Source organism: Arachis ipaensis, chromosome B8 (genome assembly GCF_059453495.1).
Source record: "Arachis ipaensis isolate K30076 ecotype BB chromosome B8, ASM5945349v1, whole genome shotgun sequence".
Lineage (NCBI taxonomy): Eukaryota > Viridiplantae > Streptophyta > Magnoliopsida > Fabales > Fabaceae > Arachis > Arachis ipaensis.
Window position 1 is genome coordinate 37,599,413 of NC_142443.1, and position 22,033 is coordinate 37,621,445.

The 22,033-nt window shown below is 31.5% G+C and overlaps 2 protein-coding genes and 1 non-coding gene across 3 annotated transcripts; 1 reads left to right on the forward strand and 2 right to left on the reverse strand.

The window, feature by feature from the left end:
* The first annotated feature begins 5,229 nt into the window (after positions 1–5,229).
* Positions 5,230–8,945, forward strand: LOC107610905 (uncharacterized). Its single transcript, XM_088495534.1, has 10 exons — positions 5,230–5,390; positions 5,433–5,626; positions 5,705–6,162; positions 6,289–6,571; positions 7,048–7,185; positions 7,277–7,348; positions 7,394–7,478; positions 7,549–7,822; positions 8,036–8,215; positions 8,316–8,945. The coding sequence occupies exons 1-10, from the start codon at positions 5,230–5,232 to the stop codon at positions 8,943–8,945; spliced, it is 2,475 nt and encodes an 824-aa protein (XP_088351660.1).
* Positions 8,946–10,667: 1,722 nt separating this feature from the next.
* LOC148547723 (small nucleolar RNA R71) lies at positions 10,668–10,775 on the reverse strand. The gene has a single exon (XR_015897899.1). It is a non-coding gene; the product is annotated as a small nucleolar RNA R71 (small nucleolar RNA).
* Positions 10,776–16,492: 5,717 nt separating this feature from the next.
* LOC107610906 (peroxisomal and mitochondrial division factor 2-like) lies at positions 16,493–16,810 on the reverse strand. Its single transcript, XM_016312886.1, has one exon. It carries the CDS (start codon positions 16,808–16,810, stop codon positions 16,493–16,495), a length of 318 nt encoding a protein of 105 aa, XP_016168372.1.
* Positions 16,811–22,033: the final 5,223 nt, after the last annotated feature.

Sequence of the window (22,033 nt, forward strand, 5' to 3'; positions counted from 1 at the left end):
AGTGATAGGTAGCAATGGCAGCTAGGTGAGTTCATGTGCCATGTGGATTGTTTCACAATAATTTTTTTTATCTTTCACTAAATATGAGGTCCTTGATTTTTAGGTATGATCTCATCAAGTGTATCAATGCTGATCCAGCGCATAAGGTGTGAAAGCTCAAAGTACGTGTCATTAGACTTTGGACCGTTTCTCACTTTATAAGATCTGGGATGAAGGCACCTATTGAGATGGTTGTTCTTGATGAAGAGGTAAAATTTTCTCTTTGTATTTGAGATTTATTTTGGTAATGATTAGGCAATAAACCTCATTTATCTATGACTCTATAAAATTAATGCATTTAGGGGGATACAATTCAATGCATTGTTAAAGACATATTTGTTCCTATTTTTGAGGGTCTACTCGCTGAGGGCAACGTGTACGTGGTCACTAATTTTGGAGTTGCTTTGAATACTATCAAGTTCAAGCCTACTAGACACGAAATTAAAATCCACTTCAAGAGAGACTCGATTGTGCATCCGGTACAAGATTCTTCAGTTCCATTGAACGGATTCAATTGATGGAATTCTTTAGAATATAGATTTTTTAACTAATGAAATATGAGTCATTAATTATGTCTGCTATTTTTAAGCTCTTTATTTACTTTTAACCATCATTTTAGATTTTAATTTTTTTAAAACCAATAATAGTGAAATTTTATTGATGCTAGATAAAAAAGCATATGAATGGGATAAAATTATCTTAAATTTGCTGTGTATGATGCCTGGTTTAGAAAACAACAATAAAAGAATGAGATGACCACAGATTTGTTGAAATAGGAGTGGTTCACGAAGAAGACGGCACAAGTTTTAAGCAATCATGACATGGAACCGATATATATTATTCATATTCTAAATTCTTCAACCTAAAACTCAATCCGCAAACAAAAATTAGTATATGAATTTTTTCGAAATAAAATAATAACAATATATAAAAAGTGCTTTTAATTTATTATTAATTAGACATTGAATGTTAAATTATCAAATAAAAAATATTAATTGATGAGAGTAGTTACTGAATGAGAGTGATTGTTAGGGTGTTGGTGTTGTATGCTGCTGTGGCTCACTAAAGTAGATTACATTATATTTATGACTCCGTAAATAGAAAATTTTTATTTCGCTCAAAAAAGGAAACTTTTGATTTGAAATAAAATAATTTCTTTCCAACAAATTATAATATATACACATTAAAATTTTAGCCCAGCCCCAAATACAATAGCTCTATATAAGAACTCTACAATTACATATAATTATCATATTCAGTATTTGATTATTAGATATTTTTTCAAGGTGTTACTATTGCATATTGCACCACATCTTTATGTAAGTTTTTTTTTTTCGTTTCAAATAAATTTTTTAAGTGTCGATTAATCTTCTATTGAATAGTATTTTCATTTTATTTTGTTCAACTTCTTTGCAATCTTACTTTTTTACGGTTCACATGTTATAAACTTATTAGTTTAGTAATTGAAAATAAATAATATTTATATAATTATTAAATATTTAAAAAAAAATAAGACTATTATGCATTCTCTAAAAGTACTGTTACTATACAATACACTATGTTTTATATAAGTTTTATATGTTTTATGTAAGTTTCATTTTCTTTTATCAGATAGATCAAAGTTTGTTAGTTTGGATACTAATTTTTATTATTAACTTAATCTAATTATCCAAAAAAATTATTTTATTATTTATAAAATAAATTTAAAAATTACATGTCACCCAAAACATACAGTACTACCTTTTAAAAGTATATTATTATTATTATTATTATTATTATTATTATTATTATTATTATTATTATTATTATTATTGAAACATACCACAAAGTTTTATTTAATTTTTAATACGTAATCCAATTTTTAATATTTAAATTTTAAATGACTAAAATTATTATATATTAAATATTTTGTCCTTAACTAATTTTTTTGTTATACGTTGATTAAAAAAATGTGATTTATTAATCACTTCTAAATTCAAATTTAAAAATTGTTGTGCATGAGTGTATATTTTTAATTAATTATTTAATAATATATAATATAAAAATTAGTTTGCTTAAGATAGCTATGTATAAATTGGTTTGGCGCATATATATATATATATACCCCTTTTAATTAGATTATTAATTTGTGAATTAAAAGTCACTATTTTTATATATTTAAAAATTAAGTTTTTTACTTTTAAGAAAAAAATAGATACCTCGTAAATTAATTAATAAATAATCAGTATTGTAAGTTAATGGATATTTAAAATTTAACTTTAAGATAAGTATTAAAATTTGAAAATTTATATTCGTAACTCATTGTTGCGGGAGAAGTACATTGTAGATAAGTAACTTAACAATGATAAGTAGTTTAAACTATCATTATTGTTGAGAATATTAGCGAAGTAGTTTGTACTATACATAATTTTTTAGATATTTTAATTTAGTGATTGAAAAACTATAAATAATTATTCATCTTTATAATTTTTTTTAAATTCATATTTAATAAGCTATAAGTTACATAAAAACTATGCAATCTTCAAATTTTCATGTACTATTTAAGTTAATTAATTATTTAATATTATTTAAGATATACTCTGTCATAATTTAAAATAATATACTATTTAATCTAAATTAATACATGAAACTCTATACTAATTGGAAAAATATAAAATTTAATGCTTTTGTGTAGATCTATTTAACTCGATTTAAATAAATTGAAATTTTAAAATTATATTTAAAATTAGAGTTTTATTTATTATTTAAATTCAATTGTATTTATTTTTAAGTCATGACTAGGTATGTTTTAAATAATATGATATAGATCCTCATTGATTTAGTTTAATAATTTAAAAAATAATTCAATAAAACTAAACCAATACAAAAAAAATTTTAACTACGAAAGTATACTACTAAAATTGTATAAAATTAAATACGAGATTAGTTAATTGAATAATTATTATTTGTATTTCATTTATTTTTCTTGACTTAACAGTGTCGAAGAACAACAATAATAAATTTTGACGTACATGAAAATGTGCATCATATTACTACAAGTCAAAGAACAGTGTGTCAAGAAACTGGTACCTCATCTCAGTTTACAATCCAGTGAAGATAAATGTGATATTTTTCTCACTGTAATTGACTCATATTTATCTAAATTTAATTTATACCAGTTTAATGACGAAATTTTTTTATATATTTCTCAATACTCATTCATAGGGAAGCAACTATCTATGTATGGTGTACACTGTGCCTCGCATGAAATTGGACAAGAAAATACTCCTCCTAATTATGTAAGACCTTCTACAACAGAGATAAAATCTAAATCTTTAACTCTATAGACGAATCCCTCATTGACAAGAACTCCACTGTCCGTGTTAACAATAGTACGTATAATTAGTGATTGCCAAATGATTCATACACCAATATTTAACCAAAAGTATACTTCATCGAAAATCATTTATATAACATAGATTTATTACAATTCTAGCATACTCCGGTGTATAAGGACCCGTCAATAATCTAACGGAAGTTGTTCCGCAAAATCAGCTTCCATCACACTGCGATTCCCACAGATCGTGCCTAACAGAAAGGTAATTTAAAAAAGATGATCATCATTATTATATTCTTTTATTTCCTATAGTTTCTAACGTTTAATTGAATAAAATTGAACTTTTTGTAAAGAAGTTCTACTATAATTGGGGTGCAAAAAAGACAATCTTCCTCTGTTGTTGCTTCGATGGTTATTAATTTGGCACAACTTTATGAAGATGTAAATTTATCGACTATTAAGACGCACCCACCAAGCGGTGACACACAAAGTAGCCAAAATATTGACCCTTTTGTTGATGATGAAGGTAATTTCTCATTATATCAAGAATTTAAATTTGTAATTTGCAAGAGATATGAATTATTAGTAATACATCAACATATATGTTTGCATTTTTTATGATTTTTATTTATTGTAGTTTTGAATGGTTATGATGATTCAATGTTGGATGTGGATATGAAAGATAATTGTATACCATCCTCAGAAACCTTAGACGGTATGTAAAATTTTATCTGTATGTTTATTTGCATCTTTGTGTACATCATGGACTAAATTGCATCGGTATGACAACTGAGTATCTAAAGAGAGTTCATTTGGCAGATGTCTGGGATATAGGAAATCCTATTTATCAATGTCAATACTGTAAAGCATGGATGTGGTCTGGAGAAAGGGTTGCTAAATCCAAACAGTCGCCCCAACCAAAATTTTCATTGTGTTCTATGGAAGGAAAGATCGAGCTTCCTCTACTTTCTGTGCCTCCTGATAAGCTCATTCAGCTTCATACTGGAGGAGATCAAAAAAGTATTCATTTCCTAAAAAATATAAGGACATTTAATTCAATATTTTGTTTTACATCAATGGCCGAAAAAATTGACCGTGGGGTGAACAATGGGACTGCTCCTCCAATTTTTAAGCTTGGGGGTCAAAACTACCATAGTATTGGTAGCTTACTTCCTCCTGATAGTTTGCGACCAATATTTGCCCAGCTATATATCTATGACACAGAAAATGATATTGATAATCGAATAGGCACACTTCGGTAATTTTCATGCAACCAGTCAAATTTTTTAGTTATTTTTTATCTGTGAGAGAAAATAACATAAATTTTATTTTATTTTTTCGCAGTTCCAATGAAGCTATAAATGAGCGAGATAGGAAAATTGTGGCAATATTAAGAAATATGCTAGACAAATATAATAGTTTGGCAAAGAATTTTCGCTATGCAAGAGATAGGTACCAACAGAAAAATTGCACAAACATAAAGCTTAAGTTGATTAGCAAAAGGACTACAGATGGCAGGACATACAACTTGCCATTTGCATCTGAGATGGCTGCATTGATTGTTGGTGATATCGAACAACTTAGCAAAGATAGAGATATTATTATAGAGAGTCAATCTAGAAAGTTCCAGCGGATTGATGTTTTTCATCCATCTTATTTAGCCTTGCAATATCCATTGTTATTTCTGTATGGGGAGGATGGATTTCGTTTGGGTATTGCAACATCAGATTCTATATCCGCTAGGCCTACAAAGAAAAACAAAACAAACTTTGCAACAATTCTTTGTTTTTCGACTACAGAAAAGGACGGGTGAATCTCCATTAATTCTGAGATCAAAGAGATTATTCCAACAATTTCTGGTAGATGCCTACACAATGGTGGAATCAGAGAGGTTAAAATTCTTTAGGTGTAAACAACCACAGTTGAGGGTTGATAAATACAAATGTCTGCATGAAAGTCTTATAAACGGGGATGTAGATGCTGCAAGGCTTGGCAAAAGAATCATTCTTCCTAGTACTTTTACCGGTAGACCTAGGTATATGATGAATAATTGTAAAGATGCATTTGCAATTTGCAGATACGCAGGATATTCTAGTTATTTTATCACCATGACCTTTAACCCTGAATGGGATGAGATAGAAAGAGAAGTGACTCTCATTGGATTGAAGACAAAAGACCGTCCTGATATATTGTGTCGAGTTTTCAAGATCAAGCTTGATGATTTGATTGATGACCTAAAAGAGGGAAAAATCTTTGGCAAAATTTTGGGATGTAAGTCTGTGTTTATGCAACGCTTTATTAAAATCTTATGTTGTAATGCTTTGCTCATTTGTCTTTTTCAATTTTCAGACGTTTGCACTGTAGAGTTTCAAAAGAGAGGGCTTCCGCATGCACATATCATTTTATTCATGAATAACGAGTTCAAGCCACAAACACCAGATGACATAGACAAACATATAACAGCTGAGATTCCTGATGAAAATGAAAGGCCAAATCTATATGGAGCTGTTCAAAATTACATGGTACATGGTCCATGTGGTCCGTACAACAAGAATTCACCTTGCATGAAGAATGGATCCTGTTCAAAGTTCTATCCTAAAGAGTTTAGACAGCAAACACTCATTGACGAGGCTGGATTTCTCAAATATAGGCGTACTGATAACGGTCGAACAGTGAAGAAAAGGAAATGTGTACTAGATAATAAGTTCATTGTTCCATATAATCCAGAATTGTTACTCAAGTTCGGATGCCACATAAATGTGGAATACACATGCCAAACAAGTTCTATTAAGTATCTGTTTAAGTATGTACACAAGGGTAATGACGCGTAACAGCTACTCTATACAATGCTGGAGATCCGTTAGAAGCCACACAAGTTGTTGACGAAATTAGGAATTACTACGATTGTACGTACATTTCGGCATGTGAGGCAGTCTGGCGTCTTGGAACCTTTTATGATTAGACTTCCATTCCATTTGGAGGATGAGCAACCTGTGGTTTATGGTGAAACTTCTAATGTGAATGATATCGTCGAAAGAGCAATATCTCATAAGTCCATATTTTTGGGATGGATGACGGCAAACATGTCATATCCCTATGCTCGAAGTCTGACTTATGCTGAGTTTCCAACCAAGTTTGTTTGGAAGGAAGATTCTTCAAAGTGGTTTCCTCGAAAGAAAGGCTTCGCAATTGGAAGGTTGACTCATGTACCTGCAGGTAATGACGAGTTTATATTCAATTTTGATCTTACTTATTTAATGATTTAAATTTAAAATCTTAACAACCTGTACCCCACGTCCATTTTATTCGATTTATCTACACTAAAAAGTAAATGTTCAAATAACTTTCAACAGTTATAATCTGTAGATTATACCATTTTTTATTTTTCTATATTTTTTAGGAAAATTATTCTTATGCGGATGTGTAGCTACATAATAATTAAAATAGCGTAGCTTAATCCATTTAACAACTTAAAAGTCATATTTTAACCAAGTTTTTTGTAGCAAATACCGAAGAATATTACCAACGACTTCTCTTGAATACTCAAAGAGGATGTATGAGTTTTCGAGATATAAGAACAGTAGGAGGAACAATTTATGCTACGTATAGAGATGCATGCTTCGCCCTTTGACTCTTGCAAGATGACAAAGAATTCATTGATGCAATTAAGGAAGCAAGCTCTTGGGTCTCAGGATCATATGTTAGGAGGTTATTTGTCATTCTATTAACATCCAACAATATCTCAAGACCAGAACATGTCTGGGATAGATGTTGGCATGAACTCTCAGATGATATTTTGTATCGACAAAGAGCCGTGATGAACATGAGAGGTGAGTTTTTATTAATTACAATGATAAAAGTTCTTCCTTATTGATCATTTTTTAGTTTGATTGAATTTTTACAGTATCGTATAATATGCAGAGTTAACAATGTCAGATGATGAGATTAAGCAGTTGTGCTTAATAGATATAGACAATATCTTACATTCTTATGGTAAAACCTTGAAAGACTATCCTCCTATGCCTTTATCAATTTAAGTTGATAGTTCTTTGTTAACTGAAAGGGTTATTAGGGAAGAGCTAAACTTTAATAGGGATAATTTAAAGAAAAATGCCTCAGACATGTTAGCCATCGCAACACCTGAGTAGAGATATGCATTCGATAAAATTGTTACAGTTGTGATTGTGATGAAGGGGTTTTTTCTTTGTGTATGGTCATGGGGGTACTGGAAAAACATTTCTCTGGAACCTTATGTCTGCTGAGATTCGCTCAAGGGGTGATATAGTGTTAAACGTTGCTTCGAGTGGTATTGCATCTTTACTTCTTCCCAATGGAAGAACGGCACACTCAAGGTTCAAAATACCGCTGAATATAACTGAGGATTTTGTATGTAACATCAAATCTGGTTCCCCTCAAGCAATGTTGCTGTTGAAAGCCAAATTTATAATTTGGGATGAGGCTCCAATGGTTAGTAGGTACTGCTATGAAGCGCTTGATAAATGCTTATTGGGTGATATCATGAGGTGTTCTCCAACATATAAAAAAGATTTGCCCTTTGGAGAAAAAGTGGTTGTACTAGGTGGAGACTTTAGACAAATTCTTCCTGTCATTCCACGAGGATCGAGACAAGATATCGTTCATTCAACTGTGAATTCGTCTTTCCTTTGGAAGTTTTGTTAGGTGCTCAAACTAACAAAAAATATGAGACTCTCTGCAGGGACGACTACTTCAGATCAAGATGAGATAGAGCAATTTGGTGAGTGGTTATTGAAAGTTGGTGATGGTCTAATAGGTGACAATATGGATGGTGAATCTGAGATATGTCTTCCAGGAGATATTGTTATTCCTTCTTCGGACCAGGCATTTAATGAGTTGGTTCATTTTTCTTATCCAAATATTTTGGAAAACATGTCCTCAAAGGATTTTTTCAAAGCAAGAACTATACTGGCTCCCACACTAGACGATCGTTGAAGAGGTCAACAACCATCTGATGGCTATCATTCCTGGAGGGAAAAAATTATATCTTAGTTCAGATTCCATTTGTATAGATGAAGGGAATATGGAGAGTCAACTAGATCTCTATGGTCCTGAATTACTGAATAGCATAAATTGTTCTGGTTTGCCTCCACATAAATTAATACTCAAGGTTGGTGTTCCGGTGATGTTACTGAGGAATATTGACCAATCCAGTGGTCTTTGTAATGGTACAAGGCTACAAGTTACGAAGCTTGAAAATCATGTCATAGAATGTGAAGTCTTAACAGGTAACAATGTTGGTCATATTGCTTTGATTCCAAGAATGAATATGGTACCAACAAATGAAACCATCTCAGTTAGATTCCAACGAAGACAGTTTCCCATAATAATATCGTTTGCCATGACAATTAATAAGTCTCAGGGACAAACTTTATCTCATGTTGGATTGTACTTGCCCAAACCAGTTTTTACACATGGCCAACTATATGTGGCACTTTCAAGAGTTAAGAGTAAGAGAGATTTAAAAGTTTTACTTATGAATCACATAGGAATGTCTGCAAATTCAACCATCAATATTGTTTATAAAGAAGTTTTTGAAAAAATAGTATTCTAATGTAAATATTTTAATTTTATTTTAAATTCTGTATCAGTGTATAATTATTTTACTTTAAAAAATATAAAATAATTATTACTCACTTTTTTAAGTTAAACTTTAATTTTGATAATAATTTTATAAATTTTTTAAAATAATAATTATTTTGTATTTTTGTTTTAAATATTGAAGCATATAATTTTTTTTTACTTAGATAAATTTTTCCGTGCTGAGCACGGGTTCATACACTAGTTTTACTCATAAATTTCGAAATTTTGGGTTGACTTAGTCAAAAAATTTTAAAATTTAGTTGTTTCTTGTTAATCAAGTCAAATTTTCAATTTAAAAATTTTATCTTTTCAAATCTTTTTCAAAAATCAAATCTTTTTCATTTTTCTTCTTAATATTTTCGAATTTCTTAAATAAATTTTCAAAATCTTTTTCTTATTTTTATTTCATATTTTCGAAAACTTTACTAACATTTAATATTTTGATTCAAAAATTTCAAGTTTGTTACATTCTTGTTAAGAAAGGTTCACTCTTTAAATTCTAGAATCATATCTTTTAGTTTCTTGTTAGTCAAGTCATCAACTTTAATTTTAAAAATCAAATCTTTTTCAAAATAAGTTTCAATCATATCTTTTTCAAAATTTAATTTCAAAATCTTTTTCTAATTTTCTATCTTTTCAAAATTTATTTTCAAATCTTTTTCAATAATTTACTACTTGACTTTTTGTTTTAATTTTAAAAAGTTTACTATTTCTTATCTTTTTCAAAACCACCTAACTACTTTTCTCTCTCATTAATTTCGAAAACTAACTAACAAATTTTTCAAAAAAATTTTTAATTAATTAATTTATTTAGTTCTCAATTTGCTTTTATTTCCTTTCTTATATTTCCTAATTCTCACTAATAATTAAAATAAAAACAAAAATATTGTTCTTTTCTCTTAATTAATATTCGAATTCCCTCTCTCTCTCTCTCTCTCTCTCTCTCTCTCATCTCTTTCTATTTATTTTATTTAATTACTAACACTTCTCTTCTAATCATAATTTGAACCCCTCTCTCTTCTCTCTGTTCAAATTACTCATCGCCTCTCTCTTATCATTCCTCTATTCTTATATTCTTCTACTCACATAAAGGAATCTCTATACTGTGACATAGAGGATTCCTCTTCTTTTCTGTTTTCTTCTTTTTCATATGAGCAGGAATAGGGATAAAAACATTCTTGTTGAAGCTGATCCTGAACCTGAAAGGACTCTAAAGAGGAAGCTAAGAAAAGCTAAAGCACAACACTCTGGAGAGGACCTAACAGAAAATTTTGAAAAAGAAGCAGACATGGCAGCCGAACCCAACAACAATGCTAGAGATGCAAGGAAGATGCTTGCTGACTTTACTGTACCAACTTCCAACTTCTATGGAAGAAGCATCTCAATTCTTGCAATTAGAGCAAACAACTTTGAGCTTAAGCCTCAATTAGTTTCTCTAATGCAGCAGAATTGCAAGTTTCATGGACTTCCATTGGAAGATCCTCATCAGTTCTTAGCTGAATTCTCGCAAATCTGTGACACTGTTAAGACCAATGGGGTTGATCCCGAGGTCTACAGACTTATGCTTTTCCCTTTTGCTGTAAGAGACAGAGCTAGGATATGGTTGGACTCACAACCTAAAGAAAGCCTGAACTCTTGGGAAAAGTTGGTCAATGCTTTCTTGGCCAAATTCTTTCCACCTCAAAAGATGAGTAAGCTTAGAGTGGAAGTCCAAACCTTCAGACAGAAGGAAGGTGAATCCCTCTATGAAGCTTGGGAAAGATACAAGCAATTGATCAGAAGGTGTCCTTCTGACATGCTTTCAGAATGGAGCATCATAGGTATCTTCTATGATGGTCTGTCTGAATTGTCCAAGATGTCATTGGACCACTCTGTTGGTGGATCTCTTCATCTAAAGAAAACCCCTGCAGAGGCCCAGGAACTCATTAAAATTGTTGCAAATAACCAGTTCATGTACACTTTTGAAAGAAATCCTGTGAATAATGGGTTGACTCAGAAGAAAGAAGTTCTTGAGATTGACACTCTAAATGCCATATTGGCTCAGAACAAGATATTGACTCAGCAAGTCAATATGATTTCTCAGAATCTGACTAGATTGCAAGCTGCATCCGGCAGTGCTAAAGAAGCCTCCCATGAAGGGGAGGCTTATGATCCTGAGAATCCTGGAATGGAAGAAGTGAATTACATGGGAGAATCCTATGGAAACAGTTACAATCCTTCATGGAGGAATCATCCTAATTTCTAATGGAAGAATCAGCAGAAGCCTAATCAAGGCTTCAATAATAATGGTGGGAGAATTCGGTTTGGCAATAGCAAGCCTTTTCCATCATCTTCTCAGCAACAGACAGAGAATTCTAAGAAGAGCCTCTCTGACTTAGCAATCATAGTCTCTGATCTAACTAAGACCACTTACAGTTTCATGAATGAAACAAGGTCCTCCATTAGAAATCTAGAGGTACAAGTGGGTCAGCTGAGTAAAAGAGTTACTGAAATCCCTCCTAGTAATCTCCCAAGCAATACAGAAGAGAATCCAAAGAGAGAGTGCAAGGCCATCAATATACCCAAAGTGGCCGAACCTATAAAGGAGGAAGGGGTAGTGATTTCCAGTGAGAAAAACCTCAATGGACGTCCACTGACCACTAAAGAGTTCCCTAATGGGGAACCAAAGGAATCTGAGGCTCATACAGAGACCATAGAGATTCCATGGAACTTAATGCTGCAATTCATGAGCTCTGATGCGTATTCTTCCTCTGAAGAGGATGAAGATATTGTTGAAGAGCAAGTTGCTCGGTATCTAGGAGCAATCATGGAGCTGAATGCCTACTTATTTGGTAATAAGACTTGGGAGGATGAACCTCTATTGCTCATCAATGAACTGAATGCCTTGGTTCAGCAAAAATTACCTCAGAAGAAACCGGATCCCGGAAGGTTCTTACTACCCTGTACTATAGGCACCATGACCTTTGAGAAGGCTCTATGTGACCTGGGGTCAGGTATAAACCTCATGCCACTCTCTGTAATGGAGAAACTAGGGATCTTAGAGGTACAAGCTGCAAGATTCTCACTAGAATTAGCAGACAAATCAAGGAAACAGGCTTATGGACTTGTAGAGGATGTCTTAGTGAAGGTTGAAGGCCTGTACATCCCTGCTGATTTTATAATCCTAGACATTGGGAAGGATGAGGATGAATCCATTATCCTTGGAAGACCCTTCCTAGCCACAGCAAAAGCTGTGATTGATGTGGACAGAGGAGAGTTAGTCCTTCAATTGAATGAGGACTACCTTGTGTTTAAGGCTCAAGGATCTTCTTCTGTAACCATGGAGAGGAAGCATGAAAAGCTTCTCTCAATACAGAGTCAAACAGAGCCCCCACACTCAACTTCTAAGTTTGGTGTTGGAAGGTCACCATTAAGCTCTGCGTCTCTGTGAAGCTCTCTAAGAGTTCACTGTCAAGCTATTGACATTAAAGAAGTGCTTATTGGGAGGCAACCCAATGTTATTTAATTATATTTATTTTTATAGACATTTATTTTCCATTGCCATGTTATGTTTTCTTTAGGTTGATGATCATATGGAGTCATAAAAACAGCTGCAGAATTAAAGCAGAATCAAAAACAGCATCAAAAATAGCACACACTGGAGGACAGGCTTACTGGCATTTAAACGCCAGTAAGGATAGCAGAATGGGCATTTAACGCCTATGCAGGCAGCATTCCGGGCGTTAAACGCCAGAATGGGCAGCATTCTGGGCGTTCAGAAAAACGCCCAGTAAAGAAGGATTCCTGGCGTTTAACGCCAGTCAGGGTATCTGGCTGGGCGTTAAATGCCCAAAAAAATAGTCAAGTGGGCGTTAAACGCCAAAATGGATAGCATTCTGGGTGTTTAACGCCAGAATAACACAAGGGGGGTAATTTTGTTTTCAATTCGATTTTTTTCAATTTTTCATGTTTTAATTCATAATTTTTTGCATCAAACATATTTTAAACGTTCATCTTTCAATTTCTATTTTCAAAAATTAATAATCTTTCCAATTCTTTTTAATTCTTTTTCAATTCTTTTCAATTCCTTCCAAAACGTTTTCAAAACTTACATATCTTTTCAAAATTCTTTTCAACTCTTTTTAATTTTTCTTGCATACAGTAATAAGTTTTCAAAATTAATTGCATCATTCTTCTTCTACTCCCTTCTATCTTATTTTGCTCGAGGACGAGCAAAGCTTTTAAGTTTGGTGTGGAAAAGCTCAGCTTTTTGCTTTTCATAACCACTAATGGCACCTAAGGCCGGAGAAACCTCTAGGAAGAGGAGCAACAAAGGCAAGGAAGAGACATAGAGGAGCTCAAGAACTCCATTGGTTCTTCAAGAGGAAGAAGAAGCCACCATCACTAAGGTGGACCCGTTCTTTAATCTCCTTGTTTATTTTCTGTTCTGTTTTCGGTTTTTACGCTTTATGTTTTGACTATGTTTGTATCTTCATTACATGATCATTAGTGTTTAGTGTCTATGTCTTAAAGCTATGAATGATTCCATGAATCTCTCACCTTTCTTAAATGAAAAATGTTTTTATTTGCGAAAGAACAAGAAGTGCATAATTTCAAAATCTATTTTGAAAATAGTTTAATTATTTTGATGTGGTGACAATACTTTTTATTTTCTGAATGAATGCTTGAACAGTGCATATTTTTTATAGTGAAGTTTATGAATGTTAAAATTGTTGGCTCTTGAAAGAATAATGAAAAAAAGAGAAATATTATTGATAATCTGAAAAATCATAAAATTGATTCTTGAAGCAAGAAAAAGCAGTGAAAAACACAAAGCTTGCGAAAAAAAAGGGCGAAAAATAAAGAAAAAGAAAGAAAAAGTAAAAGCAACCAAAAAAAGCCAATAGCTCTTTAAACCAAAAGGCAAGAGCAAAAAGCCAATAACCCTTTAAACTAAAAGGCAAGGCTAAAAAGGATCCAAGCCTTTGAGCATTAATGGATAGGAGGGATCAAAGGAATAAAATCCTGGCCTAAGCAGCTAAATCAAGCTATCCCTAACCATGTGCTTGTGTCATGAAGGTCCAAGTGAAAAGCTTGAGACTGAGTGGTTAAAGTCGTGATCCAAAGCAAAAAGAGTGTGCTTAAGAACTCTGGGCACCTCTAATTGGGGACTCTAGCAAAGCTGAGTCACAATCTGAAAAGGTTCACCCAATGATGTGTCTGTGGCATTTATGTATCCGGTGGTAATACTGGAAAACAAGATGCTTAGGGTCACGGCTAAGACTCATAAAGTAGCTGTGTTCAAGAATCAACATATTAAACTAGGAGAATCAATAACACTATCTAAATTCTGAGTTCCTACAGATGCCAATCATTCTGAACTTCAAAGGATAAAGTGAGATGCCAAAACTGTTCAGAAGCAAAAAGCTACTAGTCCCACTCATCTAATTGGAACTAAGCTTCATTGATATTTTGAAACTTATTGTATTTTCTCTTCTTTTTATCCTATTTTGTTTTTGGTTGCTTGAGGACAAGCAACAATTTAAGTTTGGTGTTGTGATGAGCGGATAATTTATACGCTTTTAGGCATTGTTTTTACATAGTTTTTAGTATGTTTTAGTTACTTTTTATTATATTTTTATTAGTTTTTATGCAAAAAGCACATTTCTGGACTTTACTATGAGTTTGTGTGTTTTTCTGTAATTTCAGGTATTTTCTGGCTGAAATTGAGGGACCTGAGCAAAAATCTGATTCGGAGGCTGAGAAAGGACTGCAGATGCTGTTGGATTCTGACCCTCCTGGACTCGAAGTGGATTTTCTGGAGCTACAAAAGTCCAATTTCCACACTCTCAATTTTTTTGCAAAGTAGACATCTTGAGCTTTTCAGCAATATATAATAGTTCATACTTTTCCCGAGATTTGATGGCCCAAACTGGCGTTCAAACGCTAGCCAGAGACCCTTTTTCTAGCGTAAAATGCCAGAACTGGCACCAGAACTGGAGTTAAACGCCCAAACTGGCTTCCAAGCTGGCTTTTAACTCTAGAAATGGCCTATGCATGTGTAAATCTCAATGCTCAGCCCAAGCACACACCAAGTGGGCCCCAAAAGTGGATTTCTACACTATCTGCACTTAGCTACTCATTTTCTGTAATCCCTAGTAACTAGTTTATTATAAATAGCACTTTTTACTATTGTAAAGGATCAATCGATCTTTGGACTTGGAGGCTGGCCTCACGGCCATGCCTAGACCTCTTTTCTCTTATGTATTTTCTACAGTGGAGTTTCTACACCTCATAGATTAAGGTGCGGAGCTCTGCTGTTCTTCATGAATTAATGCAAGTACTATTGTTTCTCTTTCAATTCACACTTACTTCTTCTCCAAGATATACTCTCGTACTTAATTCAGTTAAGTCAAAATGAAAAGGTGACCCGTGACAATCACCCACTATCTTCGTTACTCGCTTAGCCAAGATCCGCGTGCCTGACAACCACAAGCGGTCTACATGATGTTCAACGTAGTCATTGGACGACAGCCGAAGTATATTCTCTTGGGTCTTTAATCCACGGACCGAGTCCGTGAGATTAGAACCTCCGTGGTATAAGCTAGAACCAATTGGCAGCATTCCTGAGATCCGAAAAGTCTAAACCATGTTTGTGGTATTCCGAGTAGGATCTGGGAAAGGATGACTGTGACGAGTTTTAAACTCGCGAATGTTGGGTGCAGTGACAGTGTGCAAAAGGATAGAAAGATCCTATTCCGACGCTAGTGAGAACCAACAGATGATTAGCAGTGCGGTAGCTGTACCTGGTATTTTTCATCCGAGACGAGAAATCCGACAGTTGATTAGCCGTGCAGAAATCGTACCTGGTGTTTTTCATCCGAGAGGATCATACAGCTTGCCATGGAAGGGAGCACACATGATTAGATGAAGACAATAGGAATGCAGAGGTTCAGAGGCAACAAAGCATCTCCAAATGCTTATCTGAAATTTTCACCAATGAATTATATAAGTATCTTTATTTTATTTTATGTTTTATTTATCTTTTAATTATCAATACTCATAACTATTTGAATCCGCCTGACTAAAATTTACAGGATGACCATAGCTTGCTTCAAGCCGACAATCTCCGTGGGATCGACCCTTAGTCACGTAAGGTATTACTTGGACGACCCAGTGCACTTGCTGGTTAGTTGTACCGGAGTTGTGAAAAGTGTGATCACAATTCCGTGCACCAAAAACCCCATTTCCATTCACTCCACTATTCACAGTATCAACCTTTTGATTCAGTCCTCTGATCACTTTCTCAGCTACACCTGGTTCTTCCTTCAACCGAGCAACAAACAATTCCAAACTCTTTTCTCTTTCCTCAGACTTCTTCAGTGCCTCCTGCAAGCTCAGTTTCTCGTTAACCCACTCTTCCATATTCGAACTCTTCGAATTTGCAAAGCTCTCCACTTTCTTAGTCTTCTGCCCTAATTCCAAAACCTCCTTTTCCTTCTCTTGAATCTTCTCCCTCAACTCCTCTTCAACCCTAGTCTACTTGTTCCTTTCATCAACATCTTTTTTCTCTAAGGCTCCAATTTTCTTCTCTAAATCCCTAATTTTCTCTTCACTCTCAGATTTGTCCTTCTTCAGAAATTCAACTTCTCGCTCCAACAATTCCACCTTGGATTCCATCTTCGGTAGCAGCTTCCTGAGCTCAACAGCCTCAGACATCGTCTCCTCGGCGGCTCTCATATCTGATATGGAGTCATGTTGGAGCCTCGCCAACTCTGTCTCCAGATTCGTTGCCCTCGCGGCGATCGCACTTGCGGCCTTAGTTGCATCGCGCAACTGCTCCAACTCCTTCTCCATCACGCCAACTCTGTTGTAGTTGTGGCTGAGGATAGGACTAGTTCGAGAGAGAGAGGGAAGAGTAGAAACTCGACGACGGTAGGGTGAAGATGGTAGGGTGACGGAAAGGGAGAGAAGAAGAATTGGGGGTTGGAGAGGATGTGGTTTCGAAGAGAATGGTAGAAAGAAGGGGATGGGAAGGGAAGACAGTGAAGAGACACCGGGGTGGGGTGGGGTGGAGTTTTATTTTTATTTTTAATATTATTTTTATTAATTGTTAAGGTTAATTTGGTAAAAAAATAAAAAAGGACGATTTTATAACGTTTTGTAACGTTGAATATGATTTTAATAACAAAAAAGGTCGGGGACGAATTTGATTTTCACCCCAGACCTTAGGGACGAAAAAAGTACTTAACCCTATTTTTTATATACTCGTTTTATTATATTATTCTTTTGATAATTTAATGATTGTTCTTACTCAAACTTATTCTTTTCGTCTAATGTTTCAATGAGATTGTCTTTCACCGCAGTCGTTTACAATGCATCACATCCATGAAATACCTCATCAAGTTGTATTCACTGATTCGGGTTCTAACTACATGGATGTAAATGTCCAAAGAAGAGGAAGTAAACTCTATTTTACCGAAGGATGGTTGGATCTACTCACATATTATGACCAACCTAATGGAATGTGGGTAAAATTAATTTTCTTGGGATGAGGTCGATTTTCTATTGAGGAATTGTTTTCACGGGACTTTGTAGGCCAAGTTCAAGTTCCATACCCTCTATGTTTTCTACGTCTACCCGCAGATCTTTAAAGTGGAGCATATAATGAGATTGAATTCCCTCAATTTAAGTTCAGTTTTGTTAAATTCGTGTCAAACTCAGATATGCAATTTCAACGATTCGTAATATATTTAAATTTTCTTATTTTAAATTTTTCGTTATTAAAATAATTTTATAACATATTGTGATTTTTTTTAGAAATTATCAGCCTTCTTTTGCATCAATGCAATGCCATTAAGGGGAATAAGGGTCAGTTTAGTTTCTCGGTGTGGCAATTCTATATATTGTCATATTGCATGGATAGCAGATGATGAAGTTTATTTAACAAGAGGATGGTCTGAATTTGCACGAATTTTAAATATCCGAACTTATGATGTTTCAGTTGGTTGTCGTTACGAGAATGAATCTAATCTATACGTGTCTAAGGATTAGAACAGATTAAATACTATTTAAGTAATTTAGTTCTAATATTGGTATTTGATTAAATTCATTTTATATTAATTTAAATTTAAATTGTTGCCTCAATTTATATATTATGACTATTTTTATTGGATATGTTATTTTTAAATATTTTAAGATAAGATTTTTTTTCTAATATTTAAGTTTATTTTTTTCTTGGATATATATATCACCTTTTTTTCTCTTTTTGTATTTTAGATTAGTAATGCAATTCTTAATAAAAGTTTACTTAAAACAAAAAAAAATTAAAATATCATTATTTAAAGGAAAAAGAAAATATACGTGAAAGAAAATAAAATGAAAAATTAAAATTGCTCTATTAAAAAAATTATATACATTTTGTATATGAATAGGGTTGAGATTGAAAGTTATATATGGATATCAAATATAAAAGCTTATTGCACGCATTGTGGAATAATATATATAAGAAAATAATTATAACAAAAAAATATTTAATATATGTGATTTAAATATTCTTATGTATAATTAATATATATGTATGTATAAATAAGGAAATATATAGAATTATTTAACAAAATTAATTAACTACTATAATTTATGAAGATTGCACATAAATTTTTTTTCTTTCAAATGAATTTATTCTAATTATATTACAATTAACTCATGAATAATGTATAATTATATTATTTTAAGAAAATATCTTTATTATAATTATATTAAATCAATATTCAATGTATTATTAAACTAATTATCAATCATCAATATTTTTATTCATTCTAATTATATTAATTGATGATATAATTCTAATTTTCATTCATGTACAATAATTAATTCTATCCACAATTTTATTAGTAGATAGTTGTATTCACAATAATTCATGCTATAATTCTCACCCATCCTAATAATGGTTCGTTAATTATATTGTTCTTTATCTTCTACTTTAATTAGTGGATAATAATAATAATATTGTATAGACACAAGATTAATTAGTTGACAAATTGAATTTTAATTATTATCTTTTATTTTTTACTCATATTTTTATTCATTAGTTATTTTATTTTTTATATTTACAGTAAATATTGAATGTAAAAAAAAATAATATTAATTGTTATCTATTTTATTTATTTAGAGTCATAATTAAATTTGATATAATTGTAGCAAGTATCTATAATTAATAATAACATGATACTATAATTTTAAGTTGTATAATATAATAAAAAAGAACATAACAATTTATATTTGTTTCCTATAGAGCAACAATATTATATATATTTATATATTTCTTCTTTTAGTTCTTTCCTAAAAATATTAGCACATAATTAATGTAGATAACGAGCTTGTTTGGGTGAGTTTCTAAAAAAAGATCTTTTTCGAGTTATCTTTTTTTAAAAGATCTTATGGAAAAGTAAAAGTAATTTTATGTTTGGGTATCTCATGTAAAAAGATCTTTTTATCTATCAATTATGTTTGGGTATAACGATATAAAAGTACTTTTTTGTTTATTTATTATATGAAAAACATCTTTTTTTTTAAGGAAAAAAGATCTTTTAAAAAGAGATGTAAATTACATCTTCTCAAAAAAGAAGTTTTTTTTTATTTTTCTAGTACTTTTATTTTTACTACTAGAAATTTGCCAAACACGTTAAAAAATAAAAAAAGATATTTTTTATTGAAAAAAGATTTTTTTTTATCAAAATAATAGCGCCCAAACAAGCACAACATATATATTAAGCAAGTATCTCCATTGAATTAATCATAAAGGTTAATAAAAGATAATGGCATCATTTTTACCTAATTGTAACAAGTATCTCCATTAAAAATATTGACTAATTATTACCGTGTACAATGAGCGTGTGTGTGTGTATATATATATAAGGAGTAATAGTGAATTGTAACAATTATTTATCATTTAGAAAATTCGTACCTCAGACATAGTTCTTTTTCTATTTATTATTTTTCACACTTAATGACGTACGATTCTATCAACAGTATTACCTATGGTAGATTATGTAGTGAAAAAGTTTGGAAAATAAAGGCAAGAGTAATAGGTAAAGATGGTCTGCGAGTGCTGTTGCAAGATCACGAACACTTGGAAGATAACTACACGATGAATGTGGTATATAGAGAAGTTTTTGAGAGCTTATAATGAAAAGGTAATAATAAAATTTCTTAATTAAATTTATTAATTTATTAAAATTTATTACTATTAATTTAAAAAATTAAAAAATTTTAGGTGCTAATGAGTAATGTATTCTTATTGTACATTTATAACTTATATTAGAATTATCATAAAAATTCGTATTATTTTATTCCCTTGTTAAACAATTTTATAATTATGTTAAAGAAAATTCTACCGTGCTTATACATGTTTTCAGCATAGTATGCTGACTTCGTGTGGCAATACTAAAGAATGACACGTGGGGTGGAAATGGTTGTGAGACAGAGCGAATTAGGAAAAGCATTCGTTCTGCGATTGAGAATAATTAATTAATTATACAGTAATTAGTTTTATAATTAGGTGTTAGGCTAATGGACCATTGATTTGTGGGCTAGGAACTTATATTTTAAAATGTATATAAGGAGTAAGGACCAATGAATGTGGCATGAAGGGAATTATTATTGTTATATTGATTCATGATTATGATGAAAATATAAAAGTTAGTAAGAGAGTTCGGTTTAGTTTAATTTAATAGGCATATCATGAAATGTGGGATGACAATCAGTTTTTGTTTTAGATGAAATCATTGATTTTCCATAATAGAAAGAGTATTTTTTAAAATAGGGTAGAAATAGAATTTTTGGTTTTTGGTTAGGGTTTACTAATAAAATTATAGTAATTAGATTAAGATCTGTAAATCAATTATACTATATATTATAATTATAAATTTAAAAATATTATATTGTTTATAAATTAATTAGATAATATATAGATTAATATTAAATTTAAAGACTCATTTATAAAAAAATTTAGAATTTATGTATAATTTAATATAATTATTTAAAAATAAAAAACAAATAAAAATAAACAACAATAATAACAAAAGTTTTGTGAAGTTGGTCTCTTTTTAAATATAACTCATATATTTTCTAATACCTTTATATAATAAAAATTTTTTTTATATACTTTATCATAAAATATAATCAATTCTAAGAAGTTATGTTTATTTTTATTTATTTTCATGAATATTTTTCATAAATAAATTATTCAAATTTTAAAAAATAAATTATATTTGTTTGTTGATATTTTTGAGTAAATGGTGGTTTATAGTGTAATTTTTGAAGTATTTTTTTAGTGTATTTAGATATTTTATTTTTTAAAAAAAAAGAGAAAGAAAAATTAATTAAAAATGAGAGGAAGCAGTGGTTTGAAGTGCAGTGGTTCTCATTAGTTCGTATTTTTCAGCTAGCCACTTGAGATCTTTTCAGAACCTTTTTTATTTTATTTTTTTTGGGATATTCTTTATTTTTTTCATTTACTTTTAAGTTTTAACCAACATCAAACAACCCACCACATGAAGGAGAGTTGGTCCATTACCTAATCATCTATAAATTAGTGATTATCTTCTAATTATTTATTTTCTACAAATCAATCAAAATGGAAACAATGAAATCACTTCACAGATCCCTAGTCTTATACTCACATTTATTCTTAGCTCCACGCGTCAGTATCTTGGCATGACACCACATGTAAGCATGTGATGTTTATAACCATCATCAACATTATAGAATCTCCCCTACGTTAATCATATAATTTTATATATTAACATTGATATAGTATTATTTCAGGTATATATTTTGCAGGCATTAAAGGATAGTGTTGAGTTGTTATTTAGTGGGTTTAAATTATTTATTGTTTATTGGAGAACTTTCTACATTAGAATTCTCTAATAATTTGTTGTTCATTTTCAGTTGATTTTAATATGTTCTTACACACATAACAATTTGTTGGTGGATTTAGGTATTACTAGATTATTTATGGTCACATTCAATATATATGTCTGGTTTATTGGAAAAAATAGATTACTAAAACCGGTTAAT

Coding starts and splice junctions, on each gene's coding strand:
- LOC107610905 (XM_088495534.1), top strand. CDS start 5,230: ATGGTGGAATCAGAGAGGTTAAAATTCTTTAGGTGTAAACAACCACAG. Junction 5,627..5,704: donor CTTTGGCAAAATTTTGGGAT/GTAAGTCTGTGT, acceptor TTCAATTTTCAG/ACGTTTGCACTGTAGAGTTT. Junction 6,572..7,047: donor GTTGACTCATGTACCTGCAG/GTAATGACGAGT, acceptor CTTGGGTCTCAG/GATCATATGTTAGGAGGTTA.
- LOC107610906 (XM_016312886.1), bottom strand. CDS start 16,810: ATGGAGAAGGAGTTGGAGCAGTTGCGCGATGCAACTAAGGCCGCAAGT.